Genomic DNA, 12734 nt, shown 5'->3' on the forward strand with positions numbered 1-12734 from the left:
TGTGTTCATGGCATTTCGTGTTAAAATTCATGCCTTATAACTCCTAGACTTGCATCCTTGAAGTGAGAGGGATGCCTCAAGAGATGTGGGAGATGTCTTGAGAAACAGCGCTGGAAGGGAAGTTTTTGCTTCCTAGGAAGGGAAACTGAGGACAGGTCGGGTCCCTCCCTCAGGGCTGTACTGGAGCAGCGGCCCCTCACCAGCTGTGCCGGGCTTCACCTCCTGGGAGCTGCGCGCACAGCCCGGGGCCTGTCGCTGCTGGAGCAAAACTTCTTCAACAGCTTGTTAGAGCTAGTTGGGTTTGTGTTTCAGTCGCTGCCGTGCCCCTGCTTTTCCCTAATCCAGTTTGGGGAAGTAGGTGTTGTCAGCTTCATATTGTTATGATGAATAGTGGCTTTATTCTTTAATCATACTGTCCTATTATCAGCGTGGAAGGTTGGGAGAAACTGAACATTATGATGACTTGTACCTTACAAACGTAAATGACAGGCTTATTTACAAAACATGCCTCATGTGGATGATGTATCTAATTGCTCAGTTACATCCCTCGCTCTCACACCCAAGTTGCATAACTGAAAGATAACACAAAGCCAATGATGTACTTGTCTCCCTTCCTGATATTTTAAACTGTAACTTTTTTTTTGGGCGGGGAGGTGTGCTAGGTATATTGCATATGTGAATTTACAAGGCCACAGGAACATGCTCACTAGTTATGGTTTGTCACGTCATTGGAAATAGTGGTGGTGTGCTGTATGACGTGCTCCTGGGATCTGGGTGGACTGGGAAAATATTTGTGGTTTAATTTAGAAATGTTCTTCCCCTCTGTTGTTACTAGTTCCCCTTGTTTTCAAGAGAAAATTACCTCTGCTGGAATTGAGTTTCAGCACCTGTGCTGTTCCATAGCAAAATGAACCTTACTTGAAAAGTTGAATGATTCGTGCAATGGGTCAATATTGCTTCCCCAAATTAAACAAGCTCTATAGCATATTAATGTATTAAATTATTTCTTTCTGTACAGATGCTGAAAGTCTATAAATTATTTAAATCACTTTTTAAATTTCTGTAATATGTTTTAAAACACACATTTCAAAAGTCACTTAATATTCATGAAATCTTTCATTAAAAAAGATGGGCAAAAAGGTATTGAATAAGTACCAAAAAAAGATTTAAAATAAATATTGTTTCTTCAAGAGTTGTTGTCCGTTAAAATGAATTGACTGTAGTTATGTATAGCCATTGCTTTTAGTCTGACACTTTTCTTGCTAACCAGGTAGATAAGCATATGCAATTATTTAATATTTTTGTGTGTGTTTTACAAATTCATATCTTGTTACAGTTACATTTGCAGTTTAGTGATGGTATCTTACACTTGACATTCAACTGAAGATTTAAGATGGAAATGTAGAACGTTCTAATATTAAGGTGGTTCTAATTAATGCAGATGCACTGAAATATATAAAACCAAATCCACCATGTTTCCTATTTAGAATGGTTGTGTCATCTGTGGACTGAACGGATTATTTTGGTAACTGAGCTGTCTAAGGCTTTAAAACTAGTAGCTGTCCTCATATCTCTTGTTCTTGTTGCTCTGACTTATATAGAGGAAGAACTAAGCTGTTAACCTTTAGGCCCTGGTCAGCTTTAGGGATTTGAAATGTGCTATCTTGAGACAGAGTGAAAAAAGTAATCGTTTTGTACCTGCACAAGAGGCTTCTCGTGTTGAAATCTGCTTTTGGACTTGAGCAAACTCTGGTTGCAGATGATGACTTCTGTCTACTCAGTAGTTTTAAAGAGAGGAAATACTACTTACAGTTTCAGTATAAGTTATTTTAATGATTATAGTAGGCTTTATCCAAAATATCGTTGAGGAAAACACATTTTAAACAGGAAAATTTTGTTAAAAGAAACCTCTGCTTTTATTCGTGTTTCTTTTAAGCCAAATTCTGCTGTAGAACTATGGCAGGAGCTGAAGTTCTTCTATGGTGATACACGGCTACGTGGGTCCCTCTTCTGTGAGTAGGTGTGCTAGACCAGATTGATGAACGAGGATCAGTTAGGCTCTCTAGTGCCTTTCTTTTTTGTGTGCTTTCATATAGACCACGTAAAGAGCAATACACAGCTTTGTCCTCCTGCTAATTGCTGCTAGTCAATATATTCATCTTCTTCCGTATCCCAGTTTCTCCAGCTAATGTTGGTTCATCCCAACATATCTAAAAGACAGTAACTCTCCACAACACAAAACAAGTTGTTCCCCTGCACACTGTGTCTATGTCGATGAGAGGCCGCACAGCTGCTGCTCTGGCAGCTCTCTGTTTACAATGGGTACATGTCGTGGCCACCACAGGTCTGGGCTTGGTGAGGGTGGTGTGCTAAGCTGCTGCTGGCTCCTGACAGTTACCTCTGTAAGGGCAAGGAGGTGTGGGGACATTCACCTGAAGCTGTCTCCTCACACCATCTGTGAATGTGGTTGGTTTTTATTCCTCCCCTGAAAGACCATTAATTTTGGAAGGGAAGAAATTTCACACTCCACACTTCAGGCTTCTTTGTATTGCCTCAATAAGGCAAACCCTTTTAAGCTGTTGCTTCATATTTTTATGTCTATTTTTGGCACTTGTAAAAGGGCAACCTATTTTCTGTCTTAGGATTTCAAAATGGATTAGTCAGTGTATATCAGCCTGCTACCATATGGCTGATAAACCTCTCCCATCAATATTAAAGCTCAGCTGACTAAAGCATAGACTTCATCCTCTTCATGCTTCAGGAACATCCCCATTTTCTGAAATTTATAAGACAGCTGCTTGGAATAATCTCTTTACCTTTTTTTCCAAGAGCTGTGACCCTTAGCCTGCTGCAAGATCAGACACCAAATCTTGTAGTCACTGGTTTTGTAGTGACAGTCTCCCTCTTTCATGTAGGATGTTACCAGTCTTCTAAGCGGGTATTAGCACAGACACACTTGAATTATGAACAGCTACTTACAGTGACTCACATAGGGTCCACAAACAACAGTGCTTTTTTATTTTGTTTTGGGTGGGTTGTTTTGTTTGTTTTCAGCAGACCTCCTCATCTAGAATTCGGCTACTGAGGGCACTGGAGGACTGGGGAGAGCACATGGAGGGAGGCATGGTGTGTGCATCCTGCATTTGCTGCCCAGGGACAGCACTTTTGGATCTTGGACGTACAGGGAACATAATGTGCTGAGATTGCGATCCTCTTAGCTGTCATCTTCAATACACTTACTGCTTTTCCTACAACCTGTACTTCTCTCTCGGCTCCATACTTTTTACAAGTAAGAAGTATTCCTTGTCAACAAGCGTGCATCAGTTCTTTGTTAATGAAAAAAGTTAATAGAAAATAGCCAGTAGGTACTGTGCTGCTTAGGACCTTCCGTGTATGAAATAAAGATAGAATTTTTTAAAAATCAAAAGTTGAATGGATGTTAAAAATTGATCATTGCTTGATCTTAGCGCGTTCAGCAAGCACCTTACATTGGATACGTTTCATCTCTCTTTGTGTTGACTGAACAGTTGTTTTGAATTGTAACTAGGGAAAGAGTCTTGTACTCCCTGCTGCTCTGAGGGATATGAGGACTGAAGGTCTGTCATTTCTAAGGGTGAGAGGAAAGAGAGAATATACTAATTAAAAGTATTATCTTTTTTTATTTTTTACATTTGTCAATACTTTATATGAGTACAGGAGGCTTGCGGGTCTTGCTGAAGGATATACGTGAGGCTCTGAAGATGTAAAACAGCTATTCAGGAGGCTTGTGGGTCCTGGGAAAGGATGTATCTGAGACCCTGAAGATGTAAAGCAGCTGGCCTTTCTCTTGGCAAATGGTCTTTCTGTTTGTTATTGTAGCAGAAGTCAAAGCAACGGCCAAACTGAATTTTAAAATAAAAGCAATTATGGAACCTGTGGCTGCCCCAGACAGTTGTTAGAGTTCTGCAATTGCAATTTTTAGTTTTGTAAGAACATTGTTTTGTCTTGTTACAAGAAATCAGCATAAAATGGGAACTTGACTAGTGGAGAACATCACAGAAGCAGTGAATGATGAGCAACTTCATTGTCTCCATTTGCTTTTATTTAGACAGAGAAGGGTGATTTCTCTAGTATGGAGAAATAGCGTTCTGCAGATTATGATGTTTAGAATAATGTTGAAACTGTAGTAGTTTTCGGTATAGATGACTTTAAAATGGTGATGCTGTTCACCTGAGACTGAAGTTTTAACTGTTCTTCATTTTGCCCATTCCTGTAGCACTGGAGGATGTAGGTTTGATAAGGTGGTCACTGGCGGTGAGGGAAGGATCGGTAGGATTATGGGTTGCTTCTACTGCTGGCTTTCTAGTTCCAGAAGACTGAAAAATCTGGAAATCTTTGCATGGTCTGTTGCAAGTATGCCTGTTCCTACATACTTCTGTTGCTGAGTTGTCAGAGCAAAGATTTGTATAGTCATAGACAGAGGTAATAGGGAATGCTTTGGAAAAGAGCTTTAAAGAAACAGAATATGTAGTATGTTCTCCTCAGTGGTTTAAGGACTTGCCCAACTGGAAGTTTCATCTGTCGTCCAGGGATTTTATTTTGGATGGATGCGACTGGGATGTGTGGCTTTTGATGAAGAAAGATCAGGTATCTCAGTCCTAACGAAACTTTACGTGTGGTCTTGATTCAAAATGAAGTGACTATAAACTGCTATGCAAATTTTTATGAAAATACAGTCACATTTTTGTGAAATGACGTACAAAAATATATACAGGAACTCAAAAATCTGTTGTCACGGTTTAAAGCTGGGCCGGCTACTAAACCTGTGGCAGATGCTCTCTGTTAACCCTCCCCCCCCCCACCCAAAGGGAAAGGGAAAAGGGAGAGAGACTTATGGGTTGGAAAGTTAAAACAGTTTTAATAAACTATAATAATGAAAAAGAATATAATAACAATAATAATAGAAATAACCAAATATATACAAATATGTACAAAACCAAGATCAAGAGCTTGGAAATCCTCCTCAGGCAGAGTTGCTCCCCCCAGTACAGGCAGAGGGGAAAAGGCAGTACCTCCCCCCAGCACAGACAGAAGGGAAAATGCAGTAGCTCCACCCAGCACGGGCAGAGGGCAAAATGCAAAAGCTCCACTGCCATCACACCTGCAGGCTTTTAATTGGAGATATGGCAAAGCTGGTACCAATCAGTGGGAGACAGGAGGGCCCCTCCCTCCTGGGCCCCACCTCCAGGAGGCAGTGGGTTAGTGATAAACAGGAAAGTGAGAATGATATGTATGGGATGGAATACCTTGCTGGTCAATCCTGGGTCACCTGCCCCGTCCACTACTCCCTGCAGGTACAACCCCCTTCGGCTCTTTACTCGTAAGCAGTGACCTTGGGTTCTCTAAGACTATTTGGCCTGGTTTGAGCCAAACCAGGACATCTGTTTAAAGACAGATGTTACCTCAGAAGGGTTAAGAAAGGTGGGGGCAAAATGAGTAAACACAAGGAAGGCAGGGGTAGAGGAGAAGAGCATTAGTTATGTGGAGCTCACTTGAAAGAGTGGTAATGTAGGTTTATTTCTAGAGTAGATACCATTTGACACACTATTCTGCAAAAGGATTGTAGTTTATATTTCAGAGTGCTTTTGTCTCGAGCCCCTTTTTTTCCCCCTTTTATTGTTTTTAATTCACTAATAATCTACCATTCACAGGTTCTAAGCTGTCCAGGAAAATGACATCCACGATGGAGTAGGTGACACACAGTTACCTAGTGACACTGTGCAGGTCGCTGTGAACCTGTTAGAGTCTCTATATGTTTAGATTTAATAAACCATCTCTAGAGAGTACAACGCTACTTTAAAAAAATACAATTCTCCATATCAAAGAGCTGTACTAAAAGTATTTCACAACTCTCCAGTCTGCTATGACTCTTTGCTTTAAATATGTTTTCTTGGATGCTTTAGTGACCACATCACTTAAAGTGATTTTTTTTTTTACTTAAAAAGTCAAAGCTCATCGAGTGTTGTCGTCTTACGAGAAATCCAATGTACTTTACACATAAATTTAATCCTGACTTTTTTTTTTTTTGTTGCGTGATCCAGTCTTCGTGCAGTTAAACTACTGACTGACTGATTCACTGTTGTTTTTCCCCTTATGTGAAATTTAAACTTACCTATAGTAAATGGGATTTTCTTTTGCATGCAAGTACAGGCAGTTTGGGTGAACGGGTCCCCAGGTGCTTTGGGCTCCCGCAAGGACTGGTGGTGGTAGTTCAGCAGGTGACACTGTGAGCTCTGAAGTCACTTGGTGGTTACACCAGCCATGGGTCAGGCACTCTTGGCTCAGTGGTCGGGTATTGAGTGGAGGGGGAAAAAACAAAGCCAACTGGATTTAAAAAGACTTCCCAAAATGTCATCCATGGCATACACATCATCTAATTGAAGGGCCTTGATGCTTGTCTCAAATTGATTGTGCGGTTTCAATTTTTTTATTTTTCTAATATTATTGTCTAATAATTTTCCTAATTGTAGATAGCATCATTAATAGACAAACACGTAATGCAGATTACTTGTATTTTACTAATAGCTTAAGTGGACAGCAGGTCAAGGGAGGTTATCCTCCTCCTCTACACTGCCCTGGTGAGGCCACACCTGGGGTACTATGTCCAGTTCTGGGCTCCCCAGTTCAAGAAAGACAAGGAACTACTGGAGAGAGTCCAGCGGTGGGCTGTAAAGATGATCAGAGGACTGGAGCATCTCTCTTATGAGGAGAGGCTGAGAGAGCTGGGTCTGTTTAGTCTGGAGAAGAGAAGACTGAGGGGGGATCTTATCAATACTTAAAAATACCTTAGGGATGGGTGTCAAGAGGATGGGGCCAGACTCTTCTCAGTGGTGCCCAGCGACAGGACAAGGGGCAACAGGCACAAACTGAAACATGGGAAGTTCCATCTGAATATGAGGAAAAACTTCTTTACTTTGAGGGTGACAGAGCACTGGAACAGGCTGCGCAGGGAGGCTGTGGAGTCTCCTTCTCTGGAGATATTCAAAACCCACCTGGACATGACCCTGTGCAACGTGCTCTAGGGGAACCTGCTTTGGCAGGGGGTTGGACTAGATGATCTCCAGAGGTGCCTTTCGACCCCAACCTTTCTATGATTAATTGCCTCTTGTCCTGTCACTACAGGCCGTGGTAAAAAATCTCTCTCATTCTTACAGGTATTGAAAGGCCACAGTAAGGTCTCCTCAGAGCCTTTTGTTCTCCAGGCTGAACAACCCCAACTGTCTCAGCCTTTCTTCATATACTTGTGCTGCTTTTTCTTAAGGTATCCTAGGTTGCTTAATACTGAAAACGTCTTATAAGCAAATTATCTCTGTGGTATGCAAAAGCTAAATTATATATTTTGCTGTATTTCATGCTCCAAGAGTAGAATAATATTTCATATTCTTTCAGCATATTTTATGCTGGCTTCTTAAAATATCTGTAGTCTGGCTTCTTGATAATAAAGTAACGCTATGAAAAAATACTGACCCCTGAGGAACACCACTTGTCACTGGTCTCCACTTGGACGTCGAGCTGTTTTGCACTGCCAAAGATCCTGCGCCCAGTTTTAGGCTGGTGTGCTGGGTACAAACCTTTCTCTGAGTGTTGGTAGACTTTTGTAGATTAGTCTTGAAATATTTTTTTTTCTCTAATAGTTAGCTTTCCCCTAGTTAACATGGGTAACTGCATGCCATGCTGATATGGAGGGACTGTATTTCTTTTCTGTCTTGGTCCCTTGTCTGGGAAATCTCAGGAAGAGAGTTGTCTGCCTTGCCCACGGCTATTCCGTCTTTGTTAGGCTTCATTATATATGCTCGTGGTTTCCTCATGGTTGCCCTTTTGCTTTGTGGGATATTCACTCCTGAATTAGCTCATCCTGGTGCATCCCACTCTTCTTCTGAAGGCAAGCTTCCAGGCTTCTTGTCTGTGAAGCAGTGCTGGGTCTGAAGCCTTTTCTGGTCCAGGCTGGTTTTCTTAGTATTCCTTGCTAATGAACTGGTAAATCTTAATACAGATGAAAGAGACAAACTGGTTTTCAGTGGGACCCAGATGCTGCTGCCTGTGATATGACCTCGTGGGCTCTGCAGGTAATTGACACCTCCCCCTGGCAGCAGTGGAGTTGGGACAACTGGCAGAAGCAAATTTATTATAGTCTGTTTGCTTTTTGGGTTGTAAGAGGTGGAATTCTCACACTTTGAGCTGTTATTTGTATCTGCCAAGAGGTGCAAAGGAGGAAAAGAACTTTTCACAGGAGATTGAAATAAAAATTCCTCTGTGGGAAGGTTACAGTAGCTTCCCTCGCAGCGTCATGAAAGTGAGTAAAGCCCTGGAGCCTGAGCATGCTACACAGCCTACAGTCAGCTGGTGATGCCAGGCTTTGTAAATCGAAGAATTACGGTTCACTTTCACCATATCTTTGTGCTTACCCTGTAAGGGAATTTGGGCAGTGTTTCTCCTTTGTTGTAGTTAGGTAATTACGTGAGTGGGAGGGACATCCATGGTTTGAACTGAATGTGGAGGATAGATTGAGGGATCCTGTTCCTGTGTAGTTGCTTAAAGAGGTAACTGGTATTTGCACTTTTTCCAGTAAGTAGGAGGGAGTAGGAACTTTCTACCTAACCTTATAAGGCGGCATCCTTGAATTTCTTGTCTGTGGTTCTTATGTTTAATCTGCCCTTCAGTTTGGCAGAGTTTTTTATAGGCATTAATTCATGATGCACATGAGGGCATCTGGCAGGACAAGTGATGTAACAGAACTTACTAAAGGGGAAGGAAAAAGGAGATGCAGAAAATACAGATGATGCTGGTGGTTCTGAAGTAGAAGATTGGAGAGGGTAACTAACGACTATCCTGAATTTAGTGAGGAAAAATACCTGTGTGTCCACACTCAGTAGTAGGTTCAAACTACAAAGGCCCTGGGTAAATTTTTCTGACTGGGCATATGCATTTTCAAATCTAGTATAAAACTTCATCTCATACTACCGGTGTGTTAGTTTCTCTCAAATCTTATTGTGAACTCCTTTGGAATAATTAAGGGAGTAGTCGTGTAATAGTCACAGGAAGTCTCAGGATAAAGCTTTTCAGCAGTTGTTTAAAGATGCACATGATGTCCTTTATGATAAAATATTGAGGTTATTAATCTTGTATGTGAAGTCTGAAACCCCGTTAATGACACCTATGCTTTTCCTCATGTCTTTGGTGCAATTAATAATGTAAAACTACTTTAGTCCCAGTGTTCAGTGTTGAGAAACTCTGTGACCATGCAATATATTTTTTCATAACTTTGTATAACTCGTTTAAGATTTATTCAGCGTGAGTAATTTATATTGTGTCTTGGATTATTAACTCCAGTAAAGAAGTTGGGATGTGCTGAAAAAGATTAGTTAACTGAAAGGAGCTTTTCAAGAAATGTTTATGTATTTTTGTATGCAATGCGTGTTAATTTTTTCCTTTATTTTCATGTCTTACACTTTCTCTTTTTCAGCTGTCAAACGTTTGATGAAAGAGGCTGCAGAACTGAAGGATCCTACAGATCATTATCATGCACAGCCTTTGGAGGTTTGTTTCCTTGTATGTTTGCAAGAGCTTGTAATTAGGCTGTGTTATTAATATATACTCGTAAGTTCTCTGTATGCATGTGTATTTAAAATGTACATATTTAGATACTAGTAGACCTTTTAAAACTGATTCAGTTCTTTTTTTCCTATGATGGAAATCAACAGCAGAATTCCACTTCAATGGTATTGTAGTTCCAGGCTGTTAGTGAAAGTACGTTATATCGGGTTTACATTGCACCTGAGTAATTTTGTCACACAAATATAATATACTTATTCCTCCTTCTTCTTCTGGAAACTACATAAATGCGTTAAGCTTTTTACACCCAAACGTGACATCTGGCTCAGTTGCTGGGTTGCTCAACAAAACACTTAAGCCTAGGTGATCTGTGAGGATTAGGGAACCCGGGTTGTTTAGCCTGGAGAAAAGGAAAGACCTCTCAGGGGAGAGTATACAAGTACCTGAAAGGAGGCTGTAGTGAGGAGGGTGTTAGTCTCTTCTCCCAGGTAACAAGCAACAGAATGAGAGGAAACTGCCTCAAGCTGCACCAGGGGAGGTTTAGATTGGATATTAGGAAAAATTTCTTCACGGAAAGGGTTATCAAGCAGTGGAACAGGCTGCCCAGGGAAGTGGTGGAGTCACCATCCCTGGAGGTATTTAAAAGATGAGTAGATGTAGTGCTTAGGGATATTGTTTGGGGATATTGTTTAGTGGTTGACTTGGTAGCGTTAGGTTAATGGTTGGACTTGATGATCTTAAAGGACCTTTCCAACCAAGACAATTCTGTGATTCACTATTTTGCATACAAAACACCTGTGAAAAACATAAATGGGTGCAATTCTGGATGCATTGTAAGAGAGAATGCTTAGATTCCACTTAATAGTAGCTTCTTCAAGTCTTCTAAACACCCAGGTAAGTTTTGGGCTGAGAGGATAGTGAAGTTCTAGTGGTTAGAAGCTTAGACAGAAACCCCTTCTGATTTCACTGGAATAATAAAAAAGGCAATGTTCTGTGGTATTCACTTTGGGGTTTTGATTTAGCTGTTCACAGAAATGTGTGGCACACTTAACTTGCTTACAGAAAATGGCATATTCCTAGGTGCTATAAAATATACCTTATTATCGACTAGTTTTTGTCTGTACCTTGTGTTTCCCCTTGCTGTGGTGATATGTAAGGTTTAATTCATGCTATTACTTGTAACTTACATGAAGGTCTTACTGTTCTAATCCAGAAATGACTTGCTGGGAAGAGAACAGTGGCACATGAAAGGAAATGCTGGAAACGTTGACAGTTACCTCGCATACTTGAAAAAACTGTAGCTAGGTGGGCAGTCACAGCCCTGTGATATCAATGTTCAGCATTAGTTGAGAGATCTCGCTCACTGACAGCAAGCCTCATTTAGACACCTGTCCTAACAGTAAGAGTTGTTCTGCTTGTAAATATTCAGGAAGTTGTGGGCATCACGAGATCTGATACACAAAGCCAAACACAGAACCCCAAAGAAGTAATGCTTAAAGAGAAGTTATTTATATGTCCAATGAAAATAGTATTCCAAATTTAAAAGTGTACTCGTTGTGCAGTAAGACACAGCAGCTGTTTCAAAATTGTTTATTGTGGTGGGTTGACCCCGTCTGAAGGCCAGGTGTCCACTAAAGCTACTCTATCACTCACCCTCCTCAGCTGGACAGGGGAAAGAAAATATAATGAAAGGCTCATGGGTCAAGATAAGGACAGGAAGATCACTCAGCAATTACCATCATGGGCAAAACAGTCTTGACTCAGGGGAATTAGTTCAATTTTATTACCAATCAAATCAGAGTAGGATAATGAGAAAGAAAACCTAAGTCTTGAAACACCTTCCCCCCACCTCTCGCTTCTTCCTGGGCTTAGCTTCACTCCTGATTGCTCTACCTCCTCCCCGCTGAGCAGCTCAGGGGAACGGGGAATGGGGGTTGTGGTCAGTTCATCACGTGTTTCTGCAGCTTCTTCCTCCTCAGGGGGAGGACTCCTCACACTCTTCCCCTGCTCCAGCATGGGGTCTCTTCCATGGGAGACAAGTCTTCCACAAACTTCTCCAACGTGAGTCTTTCCCACGAGCTACAGTTCTTCATGAACTGCTCCAGCGTGGGTCCCTCGCAGGGTCAAAAGTCCTGCCAGCAAACCTCCTCCAGAGGTCCTGCCAAGATCCTCCTCCAGTGTGGGCTTCCCACAGGGCCACAGCCTCCTTTGGGCATCCACCTGCTCCGGTTTGGGGTCCCCCATGGGCTGCAGGTGAATATCTGTTCCACCGTGGACCTCCATGGGCTGCAGGGGAACAGCCTGCCTCACCATGGTCTTCACCACAGGCTGCAGGGGAAAATCTGCTCTGGTGCCTGGAGCACCTCCTCCCCCTCCTTCTTCACTGACCTTGGTGCTGCAGAGTTGTTCCTCTCGCATATTCTCACTCCTCTCTCCGGCTGCAGTTGCTGTTGCACAGGTTTTTTTTCCACTTCTTAAATACGTTATCACAGAGGCGCTACCACTGTCACTGATGGGCTTGGCCTTGGCCAGCGGCGGGTCTGTCTTGGAGCTGGCTGGCATTGGCTCTATCGGACATGGGGGAAGCTTCTAGCAGCTTCTCACAGAAGCCACCACTGTAGCTCCCCCGCTACCAAAACCTTGCCGTGCAAACCCAATACGTTTATGAAGAAACAAAAGAGGATGGGAGTTCTCTGGGGTGCTAGTCAAGTCCCTATGTTGACTTGGGCATGGAAGGGCCTTTGGGGAGGCTGTCATTAATGTTCTTCCTTGGGGTGAGTCTCCCCTCAGTTCTCCAGAAATTATTGTTCACTGGGGCAAAGACACAGTTTTTCCTTAGTTGACTCAGTTTTCCATCTGTCAGGTACTAAAACTCTTGTCATGATTGATACAATTAGAGTGGAGAGTTTGAGTAATGTATGTGAGGGTTTCAACAAAGCCATTGCGTAAGAAAATTACCAGAAAGCTACAATATTTTATCCTTTTAACCAGAATCTTAGTACTGTGTTGGTTGTCTTACTCTACATTTGATTTTGACTGCTTAAAACTTCTGCTGTGCACTGTTTCTTTAGCCTGTCCTTGTTGAAGAAAATGGTGTTTAGTTCTACTTCTTTGACACACTCTTCTTTCTTTTTTTGTCTTCT

At 41.9% G+C, this 12734-nt stretch overlaps 1 protein-coding gene across 3 annotated transcripts in view; it reads left to right on the top strand.

Annotated features, from left to right (window-relative positions):
• The window catches only part of UBE2J1 (ubiquitin conjugating enzyme E2 J1), a 39462-nt gene that overhangs the window by 14070 nt on the left and 12658 nt on the right, over positions 1-12734 (top strand). For 2 of the 3 annotated variants that reach the window (XM_068416270.1, XM_068416262.1), the window contains exon 2: positions 9503-9576. In XM_068416270.1, the coding sequence (XP_068272371.1) occupies positions 9517-9576 (60 nt within the window). In that variant the 5' untranslated portion in view covers positions 9503-9516. Of the gene's footprint in view, positions 1-3267; positions 3290-9502; positions 9577-12734 lie in introns of those variants that run through there. The other variant, XM_068416277.1, reaches the window with a different exon arrangement.

Source organism: Nyctibius grandis, chromosome 1, assembly GCF_013368605.1.
Source record: "Nyctibius grandis isolate bNycGra1 chromosome 1, bNycGra1.pri, whole genome shotgun sequence".
In the NCBI taxonomy this organism is placed as follows: Eukaryota; Metazoa; Chordata; class Aves; order Nyctibiiformes; family Nyctibiidae; genus Nyctibius; species Nyctibius grandis.